Here is a 27898-nt window from a genome sequence, read left to right as displayed (position 1 = left end):
GTGATAATTATAACAAACTATAGGTATGATGAATAACTAAATAACATAATTATTTTGAGTTTTATGGCTCATTTACGTAATATGTGAAGAAAATAAAAAATAGTGAAAGAGAATGGCAATGGGGAAAAAGTACGTGGGACTTTAAAGTGCATGGAGAGGGAGAGAATAACGGCGGCGAAGGGCAGAGAAATGGCGAGGATCCGAAATTGCAGGTTTCACTTATCAACAATGTCCATCTCTCTCTCTTCCATCAATTCACAGCAAGGAAAACAGAATACTCAAATCAAAATCTACTGTTCGGTACACACACTTCGTTTCAAACAATTTTTTTCAGATCAAACTCCGACTGCCGGATTGTTAACGGACGGAGTTCTCATTTAGGATCAACCAGCTCCAATGATTTGAAAATTTTTTGTTGTTAGAGCAGCTTCACAATGGTACGTACGCCTGCACTCTTAAATTGCTACTCTCCTCGATTTGATTCCTATGCCGTTTGTTAAACTTGCAATTGCATCCTTCAACGATTCTAATTTGTTAAATTATTCAAAATTTGAAGTTGTTGTTGAACAATTAATTGTAATTTTGTTTGATTGTATGAGCACATTTTTTCTCTGTTTTAACTTTAGAGGAGAAGTTTGAGGAAATTTTGCTTTTTAGAATGTATATGTTAATTAGGCTGTAAGAATCCATGATGATCTTCAAATGTTATGAATTCAGCATAATTTGCCTTGAGTTTCCATGTGATGAATTTGATTATGGAGAAGTAGATGAGGGAATTTGGATCTTGAAGGAAAATATCATCCAATGAAAGTGTGGAAGTTTAATACCTACATTCATTCACCAAGTAGGAATTAATATGTTTAGTATGAAAGGAAAATGTTCTCTTTGAAAACAAGTAGCTTACGTACTTATTTTCTAGTGTTCGGTAAATAAAAAAAAGAATTATATAAGAATGTCTATATGTAATCTAGCAATGCAGAATAGATTTGTGTCTACCCCATTATATCTCTTCGTTTGATATAGTCGTGAGTTTGACTCTTCTTAGTGTTAGAGCATTTGTTCAGTTACATTGCATGACATAAGAGATTGAGTGATCGAGTGTGAGGTAAGTTTATTAATGTGATAAATTCTATTGATAACTGCTCTTTTTCTTCTTTTTTTGTGCTTCCAGGGCACTGCAGTTAATATTATAGTAGGGTCTCATGTATGGGTTGAGGACCCGGAAGTAGCTTGGATTGATGGAGAAGTAAAGAAAATAACAAATGGGGAAGCAGAGATTGAGAGGACTGATGGAAAGAAGGTACTGTGTTCAGCATTTTAATTGTTAATTTCTTCTTTCATTTCTTTTGATACTATTAAGCGCAAACTTGTGAAGATACCGACTTTTGCTCCCCTCATTTCAAGACCATTTGCATGCTGCTGAATTGAAAATACTATGGAACCATTATTGTTATAATCCTATAGGTGTAACGTTAATATTATAACCTCATCTCATGCACCCTTAGCGGAGAAACCCTTAACAAGAAACGAAATAAATTCACAATTTGCATCTCCAAATGATTTTCTGAATTCCTGCAAGTGAACATCTCGGGTTTGAAAGAAGACAGACTATCCTGTTCTATGGTTTAGTACATGACATCATAATATGTCGTCATCTCATGCTTCAGGTTGTTAGGAAATTGTCAACAATTTATCCAAAAGATGTGGAAGCTCCTGCTGCGGGTGTGGATGACATGACAAAACTATCCTATTTGCATGAGCCTGGAGTATTGCAGAACCTAAAAACAAGATACGAACTCAATGAAATTTACGTAAGATACTGTAGTGATTGTTTGAATTATGTCTGATCTAAAGCTCTTTCTTATGTTACATACAGACAACAGTTCCCATCTCTTAATATTTGATATAATTACAGACTTATACAGGAAATATCTTAATTGCAATAAATCCATTTCAAAAATTGGCTCATTTGTATGATTCACACATGATGCAACAATACAAGGGAGCACCATTTGGAGAATTAAACCCTCATGTCTTTGCCATTGCAGATGTTGCATACAGGTCCCTCCCAGTTTAAGCACCATAATTACAATAATTTTCGTCTTATTAGCATGATAATATATTGAACCTCCTTTGATGGAAACAGGGCCATGATCCTTGAGGGGAAAAGCAATTCTATTCTGGTTAGTGGTGAAAGTGGAGCCGGTAAAACTGAGACAACCAAGATGCTTATGCGATATCTTGCCTATCTGGGTGGCCGTGCAGCAACTGAAGGGCGTACAGTGGAGCAACAAGTCCTTGGTGTATGATTACATATCATTGATAACCTATTTTGTGCTCTTCATTTTTCTATCATCAATCACTTATTCACATAATATTTATTCTCATAAATCTTTTGCATGAACCCACTCAAGTGCAGTCTAATCCTGTTCTTGAAGCATTCGGCAATGCGAAGACTGTTAGAAATAACAATTCCAGGTCAAGCTCTTTAGCACTGTGCATTTCAGCATTATCTTTTCACATGATCCAGTTATATGTAATTTAGATTCGGTTAATTATCCTGCGTTACAGATTCTATCAGAACTGCACACTAGAGATTGAACTGCTTGTTTTACTAATCCTATATTTACTTGTAATAGATAAGCTATTTTTTTGAAGTGTACTTGTGATTGCAGATAAACAATACCAAGTACTTATGTTAACATATTAGATTGAAGATGTTTAATTTTCTCCTTAACCTAAAATTGCTGCAGCCGTTTTGGCAAATTCGTCGAGATTCAGTTTGACAAACACGGAAGGATATCAGGAGCAGCAATCAGGACCTACCTCCTTGAGAGATCCCGTGTTTGCCAAATTTCTGATCCTGAGCGCAACTACCACTGTTTTTACCTTCTTTGTGCAGCCCCCCAAGAGGTACTTTTCTGTTGCAGTACTAACTTTAATAAATGTTCTGTGGGCTTGCATCAAATTGCTTTGGTGGAAGTATGTTTCTGAGAGTTCTCCTGATCACTGTAGGAGATTGAGAAGTATAAGTTGGAACATCCCAAATCATTTCGCTATCTTAACCAGTCAAAGTGCTATGAGCTAGTTGGTGTGAGCGATGCAGAAGAATACCTTGCTACTAGAAGAGCAATGGATGTTGTGGGAATTAGTAAAAAGGAGCAGGTATATATCTTGTACAGCTTTGCCAGCTTCATGTTTTTATTTGCCTTTCAATAAAGAATATGAAAACACTACCTCTTACTCTATCTCTTTTTCTCCCTTCCCTCCCTCAGGAAGCAATTTTTAGAGTCGTTGCCTCAATTCTTCATCTTGGTAATATTGACTTTGCAAAAGGAAAAGAGGTTGATTCATCAGTTATTAAAGAGGAAAAAGCCAAACTCCATCTTAAAACTGCAGCAGAGCTTCTGATGTACGGAAGATTCTTAATGTCACCTTGCATATTCAGATCCTATGTGGTGTGATAATGGTTGGAGTTTCTGATTTTCCTTATTGTTTTAGGTGTGACCCTGTAGCTTTGGAAGATGCATTGTGCAAAAGGGTGATGATCACCCCTGAAGAAGTGATAAAACGAAGCCTTGATCCTCGCAGTGCTGAAATAAGTAGGGATGGTCTGGCTAAAACAGTATATTCCAGATTATTTGATTGGTAAGATCACCATGCATGACTAATATACTATTTTCACTTGCAAGGCACTGAGGACTTAAACTGTTTATTTGTTTTTAATACCTTAACTTTATAAAGAATTCTTTGTTGCAATTTATGTGAAGGGGAGCACGAGAGTCAAAGTTCCTAGTTTTCGGTGTTAATTCGGGCATAGATATGGAAATACTTGTTTGCTGTGATAGTAACAAATAAAGAGTGCAATTGTGAAAGAAATATGTTGATTTGAGATAAGAGTCACTAAAATTAACTATGAATCGGAAAGGAAAGAGGAGAAAATATGTGCCATATTGAAGCCAATATGTGTGAGTGTATGTATATGTACTCATACACAGCGGTGTTCCTAAAAAAAAATTTGAATCAGCATTCATGTGGATTCAGACTTGAAATAAGTCCATAAATTACTGCATGATTAATTTACTAATTTCATGTAACATGTCATTTGCCTCTTGGGAAAATGCAGGTTGGTGGACAAGATAAATGTTTCAATTGGACAAGATCCCCTGTCTAAATGTCTCATTGGAGTCCTTGATATCTATGGTTTTGAAAGCTTTAAGCACAACAGGTAGCTATGAGTCTTTAGCTTGCCTTCCAATTACTATAACATTGCTTCATTTAAAAGAAATGTTTAAGTGAGTGCCAAGGATCTGCAACTTGGTTGTGTGTCTCATTATATCATGCTTTGCAGCTTTGAGCAATTCTGCATAAATTATACAAATGAGAAGCTGCAGCAACATTTCAATCAGGTATACTTTTCGATATTGATGGCAGTGTAAGCATTGATTTATGCATGGTTTCTCAAATCTGTTGTGGCTTTACAGCATGTCTTCAAGATGGAACAAGAAGAATACAAAAGAGAGGCCATTGATTGGAGTTACATTGAGTTTGTGGATAACCAGGATGTTTTAGATCTTATTGAAAAGGTAATTGCACTTCTCTGAATTTACTATTTGAGAATTTCTAAACTGATGTTAAGTTCATCCAATGAAAACTTTTCTAAAGTGGCAAGGTTTAGATATCACGAGTCAGATTCTTGTGTTCAATTCTGGCTGTTCTTCTCAGAAACTGTCATTTGTAGCTCTCCCCAACAATGGGTTAATGCCATCGTTTTTCAAATAAACAAATACAATGTATGCAGACCTTACCCTTTGATAGTCCTCAGCTTAAAGAAAGCAAAAACATCACATTTTTGAAGACATGAGCAGTAACAATAGCAGGGTAGTAAGAAAATAGAGTCATATGAGTAAAAAAGTGGTAATAGAAACTAAGAGTGAAAGATACGAAATAGTAAAATAATACTAATATTACTAGTCGTAGAGACAAGACGCGAAACTATTTACTACTAGCCTTTTACCTGAATCCTGACCACCACACCCTCCTATAAAGGTCATGTCCTCGGTAAGCTGAAGACTTGCCATGTCCTGCCTGATCAACTCTCCTTTATACCTTTTTGGCCTACCTTTACCTCATCAGGCCCTTTAGTGTCAACCTCTCACACCTCCTCACTGGGGCGTCTGTGCATACTCTTGAAATGCACAAACCATCTCAACCTAGACTCCCACATCTTATCTGCCACGAGGCCACTTCCATCTTGGCCAAAATATCTTCATTTCTCATGATGTATAAAAATGATGTTCAAGACCATCAAACCACATGTGAGCTGTGCTTCAGACAGCAATAAGCCAATAACCCATAGAGTTCAAAACCATGTAATATCACAAACATCTTGAGAAATATGTTGCATTAATTTGGATTTTTTTCTTTTCTTAAAAATTCTAAGTATTGTTATGACTACAAATTTAAAAGTAATGTTCTGGTTGTGGATGATTATTGGGTTGTTAATGTCGAAAAGAAATAGCTTTTTGCTCACCAGACCCCAGGTAATTCGGAAATTTTGAATTTAGCTAATAAATGCATGCAGTGTACATTAGGAAAAGGTTGAGTTATTACAGTAACTGAATAGCGTAATTTTCTATGCTGCCCTCCTTCCATAGAGAAAGAAAGCTATGATGCAACTGTTTCTCTATAATTTTTCTGAGGGTAAAAGATCTGCGAAAAATAAATAATTAGTAAAGTATATGAGTCTATCTAGAGTGACTGAAAAAACACCCTTCACTTAACAATTTAAAGAGCAATCTCAACATTTGACCAGCATCGTTCTGAAACTATGCAGCACCAACAGACTTCTAAAAGGGAAATACTAAGGCTGCTCATAGTGATAGTGTTACATCCAGTTGTGTAAATGTTGTATTTCTCTTTGCAGAAACCAGGTGGAATTGTTGCTCTGCTAGATGAAGCTTGGTACGATAAAATCCCATCTTGGTCTTTATTATGAAAAATTAATTGTACGCCACTTTATTGTTACTTAACATCCTGTTCCCCATTCTTATTGTATGGTAACAGTTGAGTTTAAGATTGTAATTATATCTAAGCTAATTGATAAAGTTTGTTATCATTGTTTACTTTCACTGTACAGTATGTTCCCGAAGTCAACACATGAAACATTCTCTAACAAGCTATATCAGACATTCAAAGTTCACAAGCGCTTTGTTAAGCCTAAACTGTCTCGTACAGATTTCATAATTTCACATTATGCTGGAGAGGTGAGTGCGATTCACAACAGCTATTTAGGAATAGAGTAATTTTCCATGGACAATCCTGATATAATCCATTTTCTATTAGGTGCAATATCAATCTGACCAGTTCCTGGACAAAAACAAGGACTATATAGTGCCTGAACATCAAGACCTCCTATGTGCTTCAAAATGCTCTTTTGTAGCAGGACTCTTCCCTTCACTAGGTGAAGAGACTTCAAAGTCTACAAAATTTTCTTCAATCGGTTCACGCTTTAAGGTATTCTTGCATTTACTATTATTGTTAGGTCACTGCTCATTATAGCCCTGATTTAATTTATTCACATGATGAAACGGTTTTACCTTTTTCTATATGCTGGTCGTTATTAGTCTTCCTGCTGAAACTATCAGTTTTTCATATCCTGATGATTATTACGAACTTGAAATGCAGTTACAACTGCAGCAATTGATGGAAACTCTGAATGCTACAGAACCTCATTACATCAGATGTGTAAAGCCTAATAACCTCCTAAAACCCGCTATATTTGAAAATGAAAACATTATGCGGCAATTGCGCTGTGGTGTAAGTAATCTCTATCTTAGCAAATACCTGCCTTGGGGAGAGGGGAGAAGATAGATTTTTGCTTACTTGTGATAGTTATTGATTATAACCAACTGGATTTTCTTTTAAGGGTGTTTTAGAGGCAATTAGAATCAGTTGTGCTGGATTCCCTACTCGCCGCCCTTTCTTTGAATTCATACACAGGTTTGGGCTCCTAGCGCCAGAGGTTTTGGAAGGGAGGTATGTACCTTCTTTAGTTTGAACAGAATTTCTAGAGCTGGCACTTCTTTGAGATGTCTTACATAGGCTAAATTTTGGAGAAGTATTTTCTCTAGTATTCATCAGATGATTCTGAATCAAAGACATTTTTTCATGGCAGCTATGAAGAAAAAAATGCTTGCAAGAAGATTTTGGAAAAATGGGGGCTGAAAGGGTTTCAGGTAATCTTAGTTTTTCTTCCTCCTGTTTGAGGTAGCATTGTGAATTCATTCTTCTGGGATCAGAATGCATCTACTTCATCACAGTCTTTATATTTCTGATTCACATACTTTGAGGAGAAGCGACCATTTCATTCCTAAGGTCGTGAAGTATCACCTCTAAACCTTTGCTCCACATTAGTATCAAGCATGCTATCTGCAAATGCCATTGGAAAGGAAAACTTGCATCAACGGTCTGATATTCACTGATTAGTTCCATTTTTCTTTAACAGATAGGAAAGACCAAGGTATTCCTAAGGGCTGGACAGATGGCCGAGTTGGATGCACGACGAGCAGAGGTTCTTAATAATGCAGCCAAAGTTTTACAACGACGAATAAGAACTCATATAGCTCGTAACCAATTTGTAGCACTAAGAAAAGCTGCAATATCTTTACAGTCTTTATGTAGAGGTGAGACATTTTGAAACTATTGAAGATCTTGAAAACATGGTGACACAAGGTACCACAGTTCATAATGGAAAAGAGTCTTAAGAGTTGAACTACATCTTCTTAGCAGCATAGCATCCGAACAAAGACCCACAAAGGACAAAAGAAATAATGGAGGAAAAAAATTGACACTACGCAGACTAAAATTAATCTCGACAATAGTCACTAGGTAGAGTAAAATTATTCTCAAAACACATAATCTATTTTTCATATTTTAGGAAAACTGGCATGCAAAATTTATGTGCAAATAAAGAGGCAAGCAGCTGCAATAAAAATTCAGAAGAACTCACGCAGGCATAATGCTAGAAAGGCCTATAGGAAACTCCAGGTCTCAGTGCTCATGGTGCAGACTGTTTTGCGAGCTATGGATGCTCGCAAGAGATTCAGATTTAGGAAGCAAACTGAAGCTGCAATAGTGATCCAGGTAGAATTCCTGTATGCTGTATAATTTCATGATTTATCTGGTATTGAAGCAGGTCTAAGATAATTCTTTATCCTCCTCAGGCACAGTGGCGTTGTCATAAAGCTTATGTATATTATAGAAGGCTTAAACGAGGGGTACTTGTTGCACAATGCAAATGGAGGGGGAAGTCTGCCAAAAAGGAACTAAGGATGCTTAAAATGGTAAGCATACTATTTTATTATCCAATAGGAAACACAAAAACTCATCTCTGATTACAATGTCTCATGAATCCATAATCATTAGTTACTAAGTTTACAGCCCTGCTGGTTTCTACCAGAGAGGATGCTAAAGAAAGATTATAGATGAAAATAGCTGCCCTTTTCTGAATCCTAATTCTATGCTGGTTTACAAAGAGATAGCACAGAATCTGGTTGAACTGCATCAGGCTGAATTGGAGTGTGGATATGCATTTGACCTTGCTATAATGTCACACTTTTTCAACTACATGCAGGCTGCAAGAGATACTGGTGCGCTCAAAGAGGCAAAGGATAAGCTTGAAAAGCAGCTGGAGGAGCTTACGTGGCGGTTGCAGCTGGAAAAACGTCTAAGAGTAATATCACGTTTTAACTCATCTTTTAATTCTATAAATCACATTTTCAAAGTACACTTATGCTTTGTGCAACTGTGTGTAGAATACCTTCAGATACATTACATTACAAGGAAAAACTCTTACTAGCATACTAAATTTGCCTATAAGTCATGCATCCTGTTGTTAGATACAATAATTTTCAGCATTTATGTGTTACACCAGTTTCTACCCATACAATGAAGTGAAATTATCGGACTTACTCGTCTGATATAATAGTTGCTCAAATCATTATGCAGACTGACTTGGAAGAAGCAAAAGCACACGAAATAGCAAAGTCGCAAGAGGCTTTGGAAGCTATGCAAAAAAAAGTGGATGAAGCAAATGCACTGGTTGTCAAGGAACGAGAAGCTGCAAAGAAGGCTATTGAAGAAGCACCTCCTGTAATCCAGGAAACTCCAGTTTATGTTGAAGATACTAAGAAAGTAGAATCTCTAATGGAAGAAAATAACAGTTTAAAGGTAATCCAACTCACGAGGCACTCTATTGTGGTGCTGAAATGACAATCCATTGGATATGAAGTATTTGAGAAGCATAAAAACTGTTACAATGCCAGTTTTTCTCTAAAAGGATAAATATGTACAATAATAGATGTTTAAACAGCCGATGTACATATTTGTGGTGGATGAGTTTCTTCAGGTCCACGTATAAATGACTGACCACCATGGGTGAAAATGAGTACTGCCTATGAGATCAGTGATGTCAAAGTAGTAAAGTCCAATATGTACCACCTATGACTAGTAAACGGAAACTAAGATGTTAAGAACATAGATTTAGCAAGAAGCGTCCCAAACTATCCTGAACACTCTGAGTTGTACAGGTGCCTGAGATGGAAAGAATTCAAAAGCCCATTACAGTTTAGTAACTTTCCCGCATATAAGTTCAGGAAATTTTCTTATGTACAAGCATTGTGCTTGGAAGTTTCTATCAGACACATTCATTTGTATTTCCAGCAGCAGAGAATTGTAGAAGAGTAAATACTGACTATTTATATTTTTTGGCTTAATCAGAGAACAAATAAGATAAACAATAAAGGTAAATAGTGAATACCATTTCATAATATCCCATAAAAGGATCACAATATGAAATGACATGCTTCCATCCTTATATTCTTCGTCAATCTCTGTGTGTTCTGTCCAGGTTTCTTTAGAACAAGAAAAGCAGAACTGTGATGACTGGAAGCAGAAATATACTGAGGCTCAAGAATCTGGGGATGAAAGTCGCAGGAAGTTAGAAGAAACAGAAAAAAAAGTTCTTCAACTCCAGGAATCCCTGAAAGGGTAATCATATTGGTTTCTCAGTTCTTTATTTCAGTTATATCCTGTTCCAGCTTATAAGACAAACTGCTTTTATATTGTCAATATAGATGTGCATCTCTTTCCTGTTCATTTTCACTGTACAAATATTTTCGGCATTGAATAAGCTAAAAGAATGACACTGCTTGTTGATATGACTAACTCATTAAAATTTAAAAAAGAAATCATTAAATTTATTGTAGGATGTTGATAGTAAAGAAAGAACATGGTAATCCGAGCGGAAACAATAAAGTAGTTTTTGGAGTAGGCCTAGGATATTATGAATTACATATGGTGCACTTAATCTATAAATAGATGAACAGATTTACAGTAACAATTCTCATGATACAATGAACGACAAATAGAATAGTCAGTCCTCTTGTTTGTACAAGAACTGTAATAGTAGTTATGTCTAGATAATACTTGGAAGTTTGGATAAGGTTACTAGCATTTTAGTGCAATATGATTGTGTTGCATTTTTTTTATTCCTAAAAGAATTATTTGTCCTTATTTATTGTGTTTCAACTGAACCCTGCCATATCAGGTTAGAGGAGAAGATGACAAACTTAGAGTCGGAGAACAAAGTTTTCCGTCAGCAAGCTGTGTCAATGGCACCAAATAAGTTCCTTTCTGGACGCTCTAGATCTATTATCCAGGTACTGCTGTTTTGCATGTAATTTTTGTGGAGGATTCAAGAGTAGAAGAGTCTGACATTTTCTGTTCAATTGACAGAGAACTGAGAGTGGTCGAAATTTCGAGGATACAAGAATGCATGTGGTAATTTACCTTCTTTATAATACTTCTGTTGCCAAGTTCTACTTACATGCCAACAATTTTTGTTGCTCATATTCTCACTTTCATTATTTAGGATCTTCATAGCCCTTCATTGAACCAAAGGGACCTTCCTGAAGCAGATGACAAACCGCAAAAATCACTTAATGAGAAACAGCAAGAAAACCAGGAGTTGCTGATTCGCTGTATCGCACAAAACTTGGGCTTTGCTGGAAACAGGCCAATTGCAGCCTGCATCATTTATAAGTGCCTTTTGCAGTGGAGATCTTTCGAAGTTGAGAGAACCACTGTGTTTGACCGAATCATCCAGACTATAGGTCATGCTATTGAGGTTTGAGCTACAAAACCCAGTTCTCCTTAAACTGTATTCTCACTTTTTAAATTATAATTACTTCTTATAATTCCATTTCTATGTTGGCACAGAAAACTCAGGACAACAATGATGTACTGGCGTATTGGTTGTCAAACGCTTCTACTCTTCTATTGCTACTTCAGCGTACACTCAAAGCAAGTGCTGCTGCAGCAATGACCCCTCTACGTCGTCGATCCTCATCGGCATCTCTGTTTGGGAGGATGTCACAGGTAGGAAGTTAAAAGATATAAACAAGTTCAGTAATTTTTCTCAAGGAAAGTTTGAGACTAGCTCCTTAAGTTATTCATTGTTATTGATTTTCCAGAGTTTCCGTGGAAACCCTCAAGGAGTCAATCTTTCCTTTGCAACTGGAGGAGTTGAAACTTTACGCCAAGTAGAAGCAAAATACCCTGCCTTGCTGTTCAAGCAGCAACTTACAGCATATGTGGAGAAAATTTATGGAATGATTCGTGACAATTTGAAAAAGGAGATTTCTCCATTGCTGGGGTTGTGCATCCAGGTATGTGGAGAAAATATCTCCAGACACATTTCTTGGTCTCTAGGACAGACCTCATTTTTCAATTACGTTTAATCTTTTCCTTTTTCGTTTACATGTAAACAGTTTTGTTGGACCTCATTTTTCGAGAACATTTAATCTTTTCCTTATTCATTTGCATGTTGTTGGATATTAGGCACCACGAACTTCAAGAGCAAGCTTGGTTAAAGGGTCCTCACGTTCAGTAGCTAATACAGCAGCTCAGCAAGCTTTGATTGCCCATTGGCAGGGCATTGTGAAGAGCCTGGGAATTTTCTTGGATACGTTAAAAGCAAACCATGTTAGTGAAGCTGATTTTTCCCTTTGTTTCAATTATTTTGAACTCCTTTTCCACTGTAACAATTTGTTCCTAGAGTAAAAATTTTGTATCCAGAAAACATTGGCTCAGCAGAATTAGCAACATCATGAGTCTTTACATGGTTAATAATCTTACAAATATAATATTATGCAGTTTAGTTCTCATCTTGCTTTTTTGGTTTGATACTTTCAGGTGCCTCCATTTTTAGTTCGTAAAGTCTTCACTCAGATATTTTCATTCATCAATGTTCAGCTATTTAACAGGTGCACCTATAGACTTCTGTTTGTATGCAGTTCTGTACAATGCATTAAAAAGGTTTCCTCATCTGATTGTATAATTTTCACAGCCTTCTCTTAAGACGAGAGTGTTGTTCGTTTAGCAATGGTGAATACGTCAAAGCAGGACTGGCGGAATTGGAGCACTGGTGCTTTACAGCAACTGATGAGGTAGATCCATCATATATACTATTTTACTTGGTAATCCTAAAGTTTATATTAATCGCCCCAAGTGATAATCGAAACAAGAACAGTATGCAGGATCAGCATGGGATGAGCTGAAGCATATAAGACAGGCCATTGGTTTTCTTGTAAGCATTTACATTTATCGCTTTCATTCAACTTGCTTCTCTTATTTTTTCAAAAATGGGATGGTAGAGTTCTCAAGTTCTTCACTTTTCTTCTTGCAGGTTATACATCAAAAACCCAAAAAGACACTGGATGAAATAAGCCATCAACTCTGTCCAGTAAGTGATCAATTTGAAGGAAGAGATAGCTGGAATGTCATTCAAAGCTCACTAATAATATCTTTTTTTTCCTCCAGGTGCTTAGCATCCAGCAGTTGTATAGGATCAGTACAATGTACTGGGATGACAAATATGGTACACATAGTGTGTCATCGGATGTAAGTTTCTATGGATGCCATTAGTCAACCTAGGTTAGAGTCATATTCTTCAAAAGATATAATTTAGCAACATGTTTACACAGTAAAAATTAACCAAAGACAGGGTTTTTATGCAAATTACATTAGGTCATATCCAGCATGAGGGTGTCGATGACTGAAGATTCAAATCAAGCAGTCAGCAACTCTTTTCTCTTAGATGATGATTCAAGGTTTGCATCGATATCCCTTGTAATTGATACAAATTCATACCTTGCCTTTTGTGTGGTGAATTCCTGAAAAGTTGATACCTTGCTTTTGTGTGGTGAATTCCTTTGATGTTTCTGAATGGTTCAATTTTCAGCATCCCGTTTTCAGTTGATGACATATCGAAATCAATGGAACAAATAGATATAGCTGACATTGAATCTCCTCTTCCTCTCCGAGAGAACTCAGGCTTTAGCTTTTTGTTGCCACGCACAAACTAGACGTCTTCATCTTCAGTTCACTTGTGAGGGAATAGATGATAAATATGTGACTACTGCTGTGAATGTTCTCTAGTAGCAGATCAACTTACTAGTTTCTGTAAACTCAAGAAATACACCAGTTCCCTGCCTCAGATTCATGAGGACGCCAAAGATGAACGCGAGGAAGATCTGCCCAAAACATAGAAGCAGTCAATTGTTTCATTTCACTTTGTAATACAAGTAGGAGCGGTGTGAATCAGTTGTATACAACTAGGTTTATATTTCATGAATGATGCAGTTGCAGCACTCCACTTTCATAGAGGAGGTGTGAACAAGAATACTCTATATGTGTTAACTTGAATCTGTCTTATATTAAAAAAAATCTGTATTTTTTTTTTGACCATAGAAGCTATCCAAGGTCCCTTCACAAATACTACAATAGAACTGTAGACTAAAACCCAAGGAAGAACAAAAGAGGACCTGTAACTGAAGGCATCGAATGAATTTTATTATATTGCCACCAAGAGAATCCTGTATAACAGTTTTATCATACAAGGAATGAGCTAATACAAGTGAAGAAATCAAGAGTGAGTTCTAATACACCAAAATTGGGTTGAAGATGAGGAAGAGAACCTGAACTACTATGTACATTCGAGAAGAACTCATGTATACTAGGTATAGTGATGATAACAAAAATGGATATCGGAGAATAACGTTGTACATATATCAGCTTCAGTTGTTGAACCGATTGCTGAACTGATGTATTTTCTGCTCTACTTTCCAAAAAATCATAAAGCTTTCTGTTGCACTTGTAGCATGATTCCGTCGGGGATAATGATAGGAACAACCTTCTCTCCGAGTATCTTAAATTTTGGCACAAAGAAGTTCGATGGATACAAACAACGTACTCTTGATCCGGGAAACTAAAGAATATTGACCTGTTTGAAACAACCTACCTGAAATGTCAAAGCATATCAAGACAATGTGTCAGACAACGGGTGAGAATCGAATATATAGAGCGGGAAAGGGTTGTAATGGTCCAAAATGAAATTTTTGCCTATAGAGATGATAAATTTGTGAAGAACTATTTAAGAGGGACAAAATATAGAGGTATTACAAGCCTAAGTGGGCATGACAGAAAGCATATCACATTGCCTGAAGATTTCAGTGTTCTTGGCTCCTTTCATTTAATTATTTATTTATAGACTAGACTTCGGGCACGTGCGTTGCACGTGTATCTCAAATAAAAATCAATAAAAAAATAAATGAAAAAGTATATAATAAACTATTAGGAGAACATGATGTTTTTTTCAAGTGTTCTCTCGATATTTTCGATCTACTGCACATTAGATAAGTCTCAAAAGCTTACCCATTTATAAGCAATTAAATGTACAGACAGTCATCAACAAGTAAAATTTCCAAGAAAGACACACCAAGTTAAAGAATTAAAAAGGGAAAATGTGACGTTACATAAAGTCTTCTTATATCCTTAATGTGTGTCGTTACAAATGTAACTACTTCCTTACAAACTTTCAGATATACCCAGACTTAAATCTACAGGCTTACAACTACTATCCATCACTGTTAGACAAGACTTGGAGTTGCTGCATTTGTTGAAGAAAATGTGATATTTTGCTAGCAAACAGCTGCAATTTCAATTTATTATTAATAGTTTAAAAGTTTATAACATGGTTTCTTTTCTGCGGTAAACTATGCGTAGAGAGTTTCAAAGAGAGTTGGTCATCATTCAGCATCAAACCATATGTGTACAACAACATTCAATTTTTGATATGTGTGATTATACCTTTCAAACTATTTATTTTACCTATTAAAAAAAATTAGAAAGTTATCATTCAAATGAAGTTAGCAAATCAAACGGAAAAATCTAGACTTAATAAGATTGTACCTGAAAATTAGAAGACACTTTTGTACCAACTTAACAATGGAAGCTTGTGTTGAATGACTAATATTGAGTATGTTTATATAGTGTAGTCTTGAAGATTTGTTGATAAAATCTCTTTGATATTCCTGAATTACTTAACTTGATTCCTTTCAACTTCTCATAATTAGCAAAATACGTTTCAACTTCTATATTAATTGAAACTTTATTAGTGTTCATCCTATTTGTTTCACACATAGTAATTGAATAGACTGCTGAACTTCTCATTTTGCTCCTCAAATATTACTATTTAATTAGATATTTAATTTATATTTGGGTAAAGTATTTTACTACTTTTTAATTTATTATAGGGACAAAATAGTAATTCAACTTTACACTTTAGAGCTTCATGCTTATAATAATACTAATCCTGAACACGTGCTTTGCACGTGAGACCCACAAAAATATAATATGTTGTAGAAGGTACATTAAAATCACATTATGATGAATTTCAGAAATGATTTAACGAAAAAAATATATAAATGAAATAAATGAACAATCAACCTTTATAAATGACTTCTTGTCATAAAATGTACATGTCAAATAATTAGATATTTCGGCAACCTGTCAAATTTGGACAATGAAATTTAATGTGATAAATAATTTACCTTTTTATGTTATTAGGTCGAAACCTACAATATATTAGTTTGTTACTTCTCTCTATGAAAGGGACAATACAAACATTACATACCTTCTCAATTTGTACCAAAGTTTGAATTAACCTATATACTTGTAACAAGTGTATAAGTTGTCTTCATATTACATTCACATGACATAGTGTGTTTATTCTTCTTTGTAGCATGAACAAAAATTTCAATAGTTGGATCATGGTTATTTTTCATACTTCTTATCATTCTTTAATTTTTTTTGCCCTTTTTTTCTTACTTTATTATTGTTTTCTCTAGCATTACTATTTTTTATCCTTAGACTTAATTCTTGTCTTCCCCTTTCGTTTATATATGTTCCATCCATTTTGTTTTTGTTGTTTTATTTTTTACATCCACATTGTCATTCATAAAAAATAAATAAATTAAAGGATTATCTACAAACAAAAATAATTAAAAATGAATTTTCTTTCACTTTTGATTGTAATTTATAAATGTGTAAATTTATTTTAAAGAATTTAAAATTCTTTTATATGAATTCATGAAATGATATAAAATAATGAGATAATTTAACCTACATATTTCAAATCATGATTCATAAGTAAACATGCATACACATTTCAAGATGGTGAATACATTCGAAAATGCTTATAAATATGAAATATTTATTTAAGAAAATAGAAGCAACATATTATTTGTTCGATTTAACTTACCAATAAAAAAGAGAATGGAAAAATAATTCTTGAGTGGCTTGACTCCATCTTTGCATTCACTAATTCACAAGTTATGCTTATCAAATAATCCATGAACATCCCATATATATAATTGTTAACAATTACATTGAAGTGGACAATAATAATGTGAAATAAGTGTCATCAAGATAATTTTTCAGTTCTAAAATGCTTGGACTTCCACTAAATAACTTTCTTATCTTCCACTATCTTTAATACATAATATAATGCACATTTAAATACCTTAAAACTGCTCCCATTTATATCTAGTTTTGTATTTAGTTATTAGAATATATTTTTTTATTTTGTACATAAAAAAAGAATATTTAAATGAAGGACAAAATGGTAATTCAACTTTGAGGTTAGAAGCTTCCCACTTATAATAATATATGATGATATGATATGATGATTGTTATCCCTTCAATTAGCTAGATCTAGCACACACTGCACATTGACAAGTTGTGCCAAGTTTTAGCATAAATATGTTCCCAATCAGGTCAAAGAAGCTACATAAACACAATATGAAGCTTTCTCCGGAAACCCTTCCCCCTTTCCAACTCCCGAAACATAAATAGCAGATTCGTGATCTATGGGAGAAAAGTGCAACAACACAAAAGTAGGAACTTAATCAAACAAAAGAAAGTATCACACCTTTAGACTTGTATGGTGCTAATGGGCACACTTTCCAAGTGGGGTGCAATCAAGGCATCCAACTTGACCAACCAGAATGCAACTGCAGATGAAGTCCGGGGCATGCTTGAAAAGCTTGCAATAATGTCTTCTGGGTCATAATTCAATCCCAAAGTATGACCAGATTCACACAACCAGTCCTCATTGATAGCAGTGACAAAATCAGCAAGAACCTACGATACATCACAAAATAGAAGTCCACTTATGTGAGACCTGTTAGGTCAAATTTCTATGAAAATAATGTCAAACCTAGCAGCAGTTGGAAAGGTTTTTCTATAGACTCAATGGATGTATATTTATTTTTGAACTCTCCAAAATGCAAATCCTGGGAAATTGAGATCAATTATAAAAAAAATACTGAAGGATGGGCAGGCATTCGTCACCTGTAAAATCTCTGATAAAGTTGAAGCCCTGCGCAGTCTTTTGATCCAAAGATTGTGGGAAGATCTTCTCCAAGCACCAATTAGGGCACCTTCTGGCATTACTGACTGAACGTTACAAATGATAAATACGTATATCAGATTGTTAATTGAAAAAACATAAGTTGGAAAGTTAATGGCGCAGCAGTTAACAGAACAAATAACTTTATAAGAGTATGAAGGTGCTTATCAGGTAGTCTTATTTTCAATTTCAACTCAGCTATTTGAAAATAGTCTCGATTTTTCTTTTTCTAATCGGTGGTGTCCAGGTCCGCTTGCACGCACCTTCACTAATCCACTGAACAGCTAGTCAAGCACAGGTTGCAAAGGTAATCCGGCTTCCCAAGGCTGGAGCTGACTGGTTCATACTAAATGGTGTAATTGGGATTTGTATACCACTACGTGTCGTCTTTCCCAACAGCACAATACAATCATTATTTTACAAAAAATAAAGGCATTCGTGACACTGGTCAAAGAACAATCCACTTTCTATGAAGTTCACCATCTGTGATGTTTATCCACAGCATCCTAACAAACTAAACTTTCATCAAGTGTTCTTATTCATTGTTGCAGCATCAAGCAATGGATGAACAGAACTTCATACATCATAAACACAATATAAGCTACACAGATGTGCAGGTTAATGAGAGATGTGAAACCAAAGGATCTAAAGTAGTTAAGAATGTGATAGTGTGCTGCAAAGTTACGCATGTGACCTGATAGAAACATGCCACTACTAAACTAAAGCTGTGCTATAATTAGCATGATTATTAAGAACATTGATGGACCACTCTTAGGGGTTTTTTTGACACAAAACAAGATATGCACACCACTCAAAATCATACAAGTTATAAGGTTCTGGTTATATGGAGCACTTAATAATAGTAAACACTTGTAAATGAACATCAAAATTTGGACACATAATACTGGCTGTAAAAGCATTAGAATGACTACCCACCTCAATCGCATGTATTGCAGCTTTAAGTGACTGCAATTCCGATGGGAGAATTTTATGCTTTGATAACTTATCAGTATCTAGATTCTGCCTGCATGTTGCAGTATGAATGGCATATTTTTCTTCAAGATCAAAATCAAGCTCAAACGTGGTGTGGCAAATCCTGCAGTGCTTCTCATCCCTCCAGTATAGATCATGACATTGTTCACACCTTGCAAGTGAATCAAGATAAGACCTTTTCCCAAGTTTCACAGCAGCAAGATTACAATAGAATGATTTCCATATCCATGTGTCAAAAGCTTGAGCAATGTTCCATTTGTCTTGCTGATGTTCTCCTTTCCTACCTACAGGCACCTTCTGACCAATAGAACCATTGTGCACTTCAACAAGGCTTAAGTTATCCACATCAGAAACTGCAGACGATGAACTATCTTCCCTAGAAAAGTTCCTTCCACATCGAGGTGATTGGCTATCTCCTGAATCATTCAGAGCATTTGACATTGCTTGGCATAGGAAAGTTTCCCGTTTCTCCAGAGATGCAACTAGAAGAGCCTCTCGTATACCTCTGCGGTCCAAGGCAGCCGACAAAGAGCATAAAGACTGAAACCAGATCAAAAATACATTAAAAAGTTCATTCGTTGGAAATCGTTGCATGCTACTGACATAAGAAATAGAAGTGCCAAAGTGATATTAAAGTACCTCTTCAGTATCAATCACCTCCCAGTGACCATCTTCAGAAGATTCGAAATAAATCCTCCTGTGCCCAGGATCAAGTTCATTGCAAGGGCCCAAGAAAATCCAGTATCTATTGTACCTACGGTCAGAACCGAGGAAGATAGACTGCATAGGGTGCAACTCATCCCCAGCTTTCAGTTCTTTGGCATTCTTTGCAGTCCTAGGTGACTTATTTTTCTCACATAGCTTTGACATTGATACTGAAGAGTCAACTGACTGAAGTTCCAGTGACACTGTTGGATCTTGATTACTAAGTTGTCCTTTATGACTTTGTACATGCCCAGTCAAGTAGGATGATTTTGCTGATGACCTTTTTATTTTTCCACCAGAAGCATGATGAATTGTTGCAGGAGCACATTCTACAACTGATGGCATCGAATCCTGCAGATAAGACTTGTCACTAAATAAAATGCAGAAAGAAAGAAAAAGCTGGTCTGACATACAAATGCACTTCTTTTTAATCATAACTTAGTGCATAAAGAATGGCTCATGGATAGTGATATATTCACTAAGAATGGTGATGCTCGTACAATATAGCAATAAGTTTTCTTATTAGTCAAAATGTAGTACTATCAAAATGCTCGGTAACGGGGCGAAGAAGCTTCAAAGGCTCTGGATGTGCTCGGAATGTCAATCCTCGAGGCTGTTTCTGGCAGTACCATCAGTTCGGCGTATCTGGCAGGGCCTGAAATTTGTTCACAGACATGCTGGGATGGTTGGAACTACTTTGCCACCAATTTTCAAGGTCTATCTTTCAGGACAGAAGGTTTTTAAAACATCACCTACTAGTACAAGTTAGTAAGCTCTCTCTGGCGCCAGTAAAATGAATATGAAGTGTTAAAAAGCAAATTTAGCAGTTAGTACCATGAACAAGAACGCACATAGGAAAACAGAAGAACCTGAAGACATGAAAACCTAAAGGGAAGAGTTCCTTTAAAGGACCTAATGGACTCATATTGAATATTTTACCTTTTCAGTGATGCTGGATGCAGCAATAAGAAGATCAACCAATGCCACCAAGGCATTCAGCTTCTCTTCAATGCTCAGATCTGAATATTCACCTTCCATCAGCCCTAACAACCATGCTTCTCCTGAGTAGCTTTCATCAATTTCAGTATTTAGCGTTGACAGATTGTTCCTATTTTCAAACTGATGATAGCTCCGTTCAGATTCAGCTCGAACTAGTTCGCGGGACTCACATTCTGAATTATCCCTCATGTATCCACTAATTACCTCTGCTTCATCTCCTTCAGAATCTGAAAAACAAATTTCAGATTCCTGTGAAGAAGGATTAATACGTAGACGGTACCCTGAAGATGATATCTTTTCAAACAAGGTAATGTCACTAGAAAGTGTTGAGCTTATTAAATCTTCTAGCTGAATGGTTGTCGCTGCCAGATTCAATTCAAGAATCTTCAAGACAAAAGGAAAAAGATTCATTAACCAAAGCATTTTATGATGTAGAGGCAGTGGTAAATTATAATACTAATAGTAAGGACCGGGATTCACATCCACTTACAGATTGAAGTTTTGCCAGCTCATGAACTTTCATTCCAGCAGTTCCTTTAATTAGCAGAATGCTAAAAAGTTCACCCTTCAGTGTACCAAGGGCTAACCCATACTTAGCCATCAAACTACGTTCCTAAGAAATAAGAAACCACAGAAAATAAAGAAAATGAGGATCACAGAGTAACGTCATGAATCAAACAGCAAAACTTCCTCCAAGACAGTCTAATGAAGGATAACAGCTATAAGCTAATAGCAGTATTAGATCTGTCGTATGATTTAAGGCTTTTCTCAAGAAAATTAATATTAAAATATAGGAACTGATAAAAAAACAGCATAGCAAGTCACCGCGTCCACAACCATCACTCAAACACCAACGTACATAATACTAGTACTAGTACTAGTGTACTGCAATATGCATTTGCAATAAAATTAAAAAAAAAAAGTAAAAACAGAAAGACACCATGAGGAGTTGCAAGATACTAGTACCTGGAAAGCAAAGCACCACGTTGGAAAGTAATATGTATGTATGTGTGTGTTTGTGTGCATTCTGCTTAAAGTAAATAAAAAATGGAGAATGTAATTATTCCCCTCAGAAACACCAAATTCCATGCTGACCAAGAAGTTACTTGCCACAAACATATCAAAACTGTGTAATTACACCCAGCTACATCCACAATCAATTCCAAGGTGTCTTCCATACAGCCCTAGGATGTGTTTCTGGAGATAGTTGAATAAGATAAGTAATTACAGTACGTGTCCACTTCAGTGCCCGGTGAAGAAGACTCAGAATTCAACAATACACCCAGTGAAATCCCTCAGGTGGGGTCTGTGGTGAAGGGTGCAGAGGCAGGGGGGGCTGTGACCAATTAATCACGATAAGAGACTGTTCTCCAAAACCACACAGAGAAAAGATAAAGGAGTAGCACCAAAAATTCCTGATTTTCTTTCCTTGGCGAGTGAATTCTGCTCTACTCAGGCCTTATCCCTACTGCCTTGTGGAGGTAGAGATGTTGTTTCCAAGAGACCCTCTGCTCAAGTAACGCATATCAAAGCAATTACAAAAGAAAAATAGAGACTCAAAGAGGAATGAGGATTCAACATTCCCAACAACTTATTTCTTACAGTGAAATATGACCACTGACATATCACAGTGTTTAAATATCCAGCGACAAAAACATTAAAGAATAACTTATAGCCACTGACATATCAAAGATGCAAGACAAATTAAATCAGTAGCCAGAAATTGCAGTACCTTGCAGAGAGCCTCTCCAGGTACTCTACCACGTTTGGACCCAAAACCAGCGGCAACCAAGACTTGCCGTAGTATCTCTGTCCATGTTAAGGCATTGAGAGAACTAATACAGAGTTCCAGACTAAATTCTTCATGTTCTATCTGTCGAAATAGATGAATGTTTCCTCTTTCAGAATAGCATACTTCAATGGACAAGAAGATTTTAAAGAGAACAGTGACGAACGGAAGTTTGTCAGCAGAATAGAGTCAGTAGACAAGCATATAAATGATCAAATAGCATATATCCTCTGAAGGGGAAGAGATTCGCAACCAATTACATCCTTTCATATCCAAGATCAATAATCTCAGGACACTAGTTTTACCATAGTGATTGTGGAAGAAAAGCATCAGTAGAATGCATAGAGGGAGGCCGCATGTAGAACATGCAAACACTGTTAGTTGATACAACAGAGAAGCAGAACTTATTTTAATATGTTGATAACACCACTGGTGCTATGGCATAGGGTATCTGTGTACTCCCTGATAGAGATTTCAGATGTCTTTGGGGTTTGTGGTACTTCATGATAATTATAGGACTTTTCTGGTGCTGAACTCTCCAAACCAAACTGTGGACTTTTCTGATACTCAACTCTCCAAATCAGACATAGTATTTAGTATTTTCCATTAAGCATATTGCACTAGTAGGACACTTTGGAAAAGCAAACACTACTCGTAATGCTACTAGCTACATAATAAAATAAGACCCATATCAGACACTCAGTATTTTATATACCCATGTTCTTCTTAGTGCCAACAAAAGAAGACATATTTTAGCAAGGATTCTTTCCTTTTTTTCCTTCTTTCTCGGGGAAATATATAAGCAGGGATCATACATGTTTGGGAGCAGTGCATTTTACTTTGCTAATAGCTAGTTCCGTCTTCCCACTAAAAAGGAACAACAAACATTGTACTCCCTCCGTCCATCTTTATTTGTCCACTATACTATTTTTGGATGTCCAACGATACTTGTCCAGTTTATAAAATCAATGAATAATTCAATCATTTTATGTCTATTTTATCCTTACGATAAATACTATCAATATTCAATATTTAGATGACTCATAATTAATAGGGGTAATATAGTAAAGTTACCCCTCTATTTACTATTTCTTAAGGAGTGTGTCAAGTCAAACATGAACAAGTAAAGATGGATGGAGGGAAGTATATCAGAGTAGCGATCCTTGAGAAAGAAAACTATTGTCTGTATCTCATATTAAAATAACTGTTCGGAAGATATTTTCTTCACAACTCCAGCTTATGTAAAAGGTATATAGGACCTCTAAATTTCCTATTATTACTTTTTGTGATATTATTAAGGACCTTCTACCTTCATACACTTCTGAAGAATTTAAGATTACCATGACTATTTTTATTCCCAGATTCAGTAAAGTATAACTCATGTCAACTCCCCAAAGTGGTTCAACAGTAGAAGCAAAATTCATACTAATATGCTCCAGGATACTTTGTAGAAATTTACATGGTTAGGGTGTTTGTCAGGGAATAACCCCCCACAATTTGTGGGATGGCCATAACATGGTCAAGTTCTCTTTTGTTACATTTCCACATATTTTAGATTCCTTCAGCTTTCGGTTTTCATAACCTGAAGCATCATTGTTTTCTCTCCCTTATCTTCTAGTTTTTCTATTGCCCTACCTAAGTAATGTAACCTCCTTTGTAGCAAAGATAAATGATGAAATAAATAAGCCATCTTCAGATTGAAGTTCCAGGAAGCACTAGCCTAATAGCGAATACGTACAAATTGCTGTACATAAACTGTCTCACAGCTGCTTCTGAAGACTCAACCCTATGCTAATATGCAAAAGCCTATTAAACTGAAAAATAGATCTGAATGCATGTAAACTCACTGAGTGAACTAATCCCAAGAAATTGCAACTTCTGCTTGCTTGATGAATGAATCCCTTGTTAAGCTGAATTTCAACATCTGCCAAAAGAAGCCTGAGAAAGGCTAAATGAACTTGTCCAAGTATCAAGGAATCCTGAAAGCAACAAGAATCAAATCAAAACTGGTAAGTGATCTGAAAGCAACAAGAATCAAATCGAAATTGGCAAGTGATCAGCATCTTTAGAAGTAGCTATCAGGTCTCAAAAGTGAATGATGGAGAATAACTAGTAGAGAGCTGAACTTACTTTTTCATGAAATGCTTGTGCAAACTCATCAATTGTGAAGGAACAGATATTAATTCTTGCAGCATAAGTACAAAGAAAGTGGAAGACCTGCAAAATAAACTGCATATTAGCCCATATACTTCTTTTAAATAAAAAAATTACATAGGAAAAAAAGGCGAGGTTATGTTGAGAAAAGCATCAAAATACAAAATGCTTTGTTTTCACAGATCATCTTTGTGCAAATTTATTGAGAACAAAAGAACTACATCCTCCTAACAAACGGAACATTAACAATGAGGTATACCAATTGAGCACTAACCATGACAATCTAATATTATTTTCTTCATTTGCATTAACACTATCAGACTAAGCAAAGAATATTATTTCCCAAGTACCTTGAACAGTTTCTTGGCGAGCTCTGGAGAGGAATCCCATGGTCGCTCATAGAGAGGCAGCTTCATTATTACTGAATTGGGAGGAAACTTTGGAAGTAAACCTACAGAATTAAAGGAATTTTGTTAGACATAGATTGTAAATATGTATACTTCAAAGCAAATTGATGACTGGTTGATCTTGTACTATAACTTAAACATCTAAAACAAGCAACTAGACCATAGAAGCAAGGTTAAGAGAACAAAAAGAAAAAACAACTAACAAAATAAAGAAATGGAAGATAAAATAAACATAAAGCAATTAATTTACATTTGCAAAGAGAACGGGAAAAAATAGGGGGTCTTATTCTTACCTTTGCAAAGTGAACATCCACGAAGTCCATTGCTTGCAAAGTGTGTACAGCATGTCAATGAGTTAGGTCCTTCTTCCAACTCCATTAACTCAAGTTCCTCATCATCCACTAGCGACCCCAACTGTGTAAACTCCTGTTGGTAATTCCTTTTTTTGATAGGTAATCCTTCTTGGCACTTTCTCCATTCCAGCGCAAGTTCACATTTTTCCTTACGAGGCATCTTCTGCTTTTCAATCCTTTTATTCTCTGCCTGCAATTATGAAATGCCACAGTAGAATTACATTAATCACTACATATCAAAAAGAAGGAAAAAAGCAACTCCAACCACTAATAGTAGTAGCTTTTCAGCATGAGCCAAAATATTACCTTTCTGCATTTCACGCCAACCTTCTTCTTATCCTGCAATTTCTTTTCTATTTTTCTCTGCACACAGAAGTTCAGCTAGCAATTACCAACCTTTGCCAAAGAATCAGAAACGGAACTTGGAAGACATGTATCATGCATGTACTACAAATTGCAAAGTAAATATCAAAGGTATGGCGTGAGGCTCAACCAAAATAGACTGTCGCTGCAACAACTTCTTCTTTCTCTCTTCAGCACTCTCTCCAAAATCAACACCAACGGGGATGTCTCCGGAGTGAGGATTTGTTGCCCGCCAAACTGTCATCAAACCCTTCCCCATACCATGATTTCTAAGAGTAGCCCTCTTCTCAGTCATTAAACGTTTCCCAGCACTATGCTTTTTCACCGAAACGTCTTTTGTTATCAGACCTTTCCCAGTACCATGCTTCTTCACAGGAGGGTTACTTTCACATAAAGCTCGGCAATGCATGGTAGCAGGCACAGAAACCTGGTTAAGAAAAAGGTAAAAAAACAAAGAGAAAATATGAACAAACTGAAAAGATTTAAGCGTTCATATTGAGCACCTAGAGGTTATGATGACTTCCCCAGAACCTATCATGCCTACCTTTCTCCTCTTAGTCGCTCCTTGGTTTTCTTGTCTAGCTTGACCCGAAATCCTGGAACCTGATCGTGGAAGAACAAGATTTAGCACAGCAAGCATACAGAAACAGTAACCGACATTACTACTTCACCAAAAAAAAGTAATTGACATTAATCAGCCAAAAACAAACAGAAGAAGAAGATGTAATTGCATTCTATGACATTTCACTTTTCAACAAGGACAAGTAGCTATGAACTAATCCTTGCAACCATATTTATTACGACTAGAATCATCTCTTCATGTATAGACTTAGAGATTTGATTCTTTCTATCCCTTTTCTATCTAGATGCATAGGAAAGCTATCCCTTGGGAACCATCAGTTTCCAAATGATTTCATCCATCAGCAAAGTTGAGTATTTGAGTCAAATGCAAATAGGCTGATTTATATTGAGGAGCAGCACCCACTTCTCTTCTGCCCGAGCTGTTTTTTTCCCTTCAGATATGTCAAAGATCTTTTTATTTCTCTCTTTTATATATATGGATAAATAAAATATCATTTCATTGATAACAAGCCAAGGCACTGTCCTCCATAGCTTCTTTTTCTTCTTTCAAGCTGCCCCTTAGCTTCATCCTGATATCATTTCCACTCCTGTCCTAGACCAACTCCTTGGATATTGATGGACATAAAATATCAAGGCCCAACTATTCAAAGCAAATTCACAACCAAAAAAAAATACTCGTGCTTTTTGCACATGCAACACAGACTCACCACCGTTATCTTCTCTTCCTAAAAATGTTTACAGCTAGGATAGCTCCCCAAGCGGCACAACATACAAAAAAATGTAGAGAACCTACTGTGAAAATACAGAAGTGTATCCATCCCCCACCTACTAAATATTATCATGTCTGTCTATTTCTACACAGAGACATAGTTCATATAAGTGTTATAAAAATCTACATTAAGTCTAATCTAAACCCATAGTCAGTGGTAATGCACACCCATGGACTCCACTCAATCACTTATAAAGACTTCCATTCGAGTCCTTAACCATAGGGGAATACTTCTGACCATAGCTAGAAATGAAACACAACCATATACAGAACTACCACCACCAAGACAATCAACACTCAAGCCCACTTCTCTTCATCAAAATTCACTCTAAAAAATTTAACTTTTGCCAGCTTTCGCGCATCTCAACAACTAATTCCACCAAAGCTACAACAAATAAGAAGAAATCACCAAGCATTTTTTTTGTCTTCCACTCGAATTTAAACCTGAAACCTCATAATTCTAAACCCACTTAATTAACCACTAAACCACACCCTTAGGTACACAATTCACTCAAAATATGAAATGATTACAACAAAAAAAAAATTACCTTTCTTAAGATGAGAAAAAGCATTTGAAGGAAGAATATCAAATTCATCACCAAGTGTAGGACCATCTTTTCTGAAAATTTTAGCCAGTATATAATCAGGTGAATACAAACCCTCTTGAAGCCTAAGCCGATAATCATCTTCACTCAAAAACAGCTGCTGTTGCTGCTTCTTTTTACCACTCTTCTTTGGATTTTGATTTTGCTTCTTCTTCTTAGCCGCCATAATTAAAACAAAAAATCAAAAATTAAGCTCAATTAGCCATTGAAGACTCCATAGTTAAGAGTTTTGAGAAAAATGGAAGAAGAAGAAGATGACAAAGGGTTTAAGAAATGTAGGGTTTTGGGGTTTAATTCTTTGGATATTTTTTTTATTTTATTTTTTGGGTTTTTAATTAAAATATCTTAAGATGAAACCGGGTCAGTA

General features: G+C 35.9%; 2 protein-coding genes across 8 annotated transcripts; one reads left to right on the top strand and one right to left on the bottom strand.

Annotated features, from left to right (window-relative positions):
• The first annotated feature begins 100 nt into the window (after positions 1 to 100).
• On the top strand, positions 101 to 14363 carry LOC101253246 (myosin-11). Of its 5 annotated transcripts, XM_069291456.1 has the most exons (39): positions 102 to 300; positions 382 to 437; positions 1172 to 1300; positions 1668 to 1811; positions 1916 to 2061; positions 2147 to 2303; positions 2420 to 2478; positions 2754 to 2913; positions 3016 to 3165; positions 3276 to 3412; positions 3502 to 3648; positions 4127 to 4228; positions 4352 to 4409; positions 4485 to 4586; positions 5927 to 5964; positions 6140 to 6266; positions 6346 to 6516; positions 6688 to 6819; positions 6929 to 7038; positions 7178 to 7238; positions 7508 to 7685; positions 7940 to 8145; positions 8226 to 8345; positions 8636 to 8734; positions 9010 to 9231; positions 9911 to 10050; positions 10610 to 10721; positions 10798 to 10842; positions 10934 to 11188; positions 11281 to 11439; positions 11535 to 11729; positions 11902 to 12045; positions 12256 to 12326; positions 12410 to 12509; positions 12593 to 12649; positions 12749 to 12805; positions 12883 to 12963; positions 13090 to 13172; positions 13304 to 14363. In XM_069291456.1, exons 2-39 carry the CDS (start codon positions 435 to 437, stop codon positions 13425 to 13427), a joined length of 4581 nt encoding a protein of 1526 aa, XP_069147557.1. In that variant the 5' UTR covers positions 102 to 300; positions 382 to 434; the 3' UTR covers positions 13428 to 14363. The 5 variants fall into 5 exon arrangements, 3 of the variants coding, with proteins under 3 accessions (XP_069147557.1, XP_004249919.2, XP_025884038.1); XR_003244298.2 differs by having other exon boundaries at positions 102 to 437; positions 12883 to 12996; positions 13304 to 13328; XM_004249871.5 differs by having other exon boundaries at positions 102 to 437.
• Positions 12955 to 27843, bottom strand: LOC101266687 (homeobox-DDT domain protein RLT3). 3 transcript variants are annotated; one of them, XR_003244300.2, is made up of 17 exons: positions 27475 to 27843; positions 26120 to 26178; positions 25706 to 26002; positions 25519 to 25575; positions 25153 to 25402; positions 24803 to 24903; positions 24429 to 24515; positions 24146 to 24277; positions 22242 to 22382; positions 21000 to 21122; positions 20450 to 20893; positions 19445 to 19861; positions 18749 to 19345; positions 17755 to 17859; positions 17333 to 17544; positions 16664 to 16722; positions 13894 to 14362 (listed from the first exon to the last, which is right to left on the bottom strand). XR_003244300.2 is itself a non-coding variant. In XM_010314193.4 (16 exons), the coding sequence occupies exons 1-15, from the start codon at positions 27695 to 27697 to the stop codon at positions 17335 to 17337; spliced, it is 3243 nt and encodes a 1080-aa protein (XP_010312495.1). In that variant the 5' UTR covers positions 27698 to 27843; the 3' UTR covers positions 12955 to 13595; positions 17333 to 17334. The 3 variants fall into 3 exon arrangements, 2 of the variants coding, with proteins under 2 accessions (XP_010312495.1, XP_069147558.1); XM_010314193.4 differs by lacking the exons at positions 13894 to 14362; positions 16664 to 16722 and adding an exon at positions 12955 to 13595; XM_069291457.1 differs by lacking the exon at positions 16664 to 16722.
• Positions 27844 to 27898: the final 55 nt, after the last annotated feature.

This window comes from Solanum lycopersicum, chromosome 11, assembly GCF_036512215.1.
Source record: "Solanum lycopersicum chromosome 11, SLM_r2.1".
In the NCBI taxonomy this organism is placed as follows: Eukaryota; Viridiplantae; Streptophyta; class Magnoliopsida; order Solanales; family Solanaceae; genus Solanum; species Solanum lycopersicum.
The sequence above is the reverse complement of the archived record's forward strand: the minus strand, read 5'-3'. Positions and strand labels throughout refer to the sequence as shown.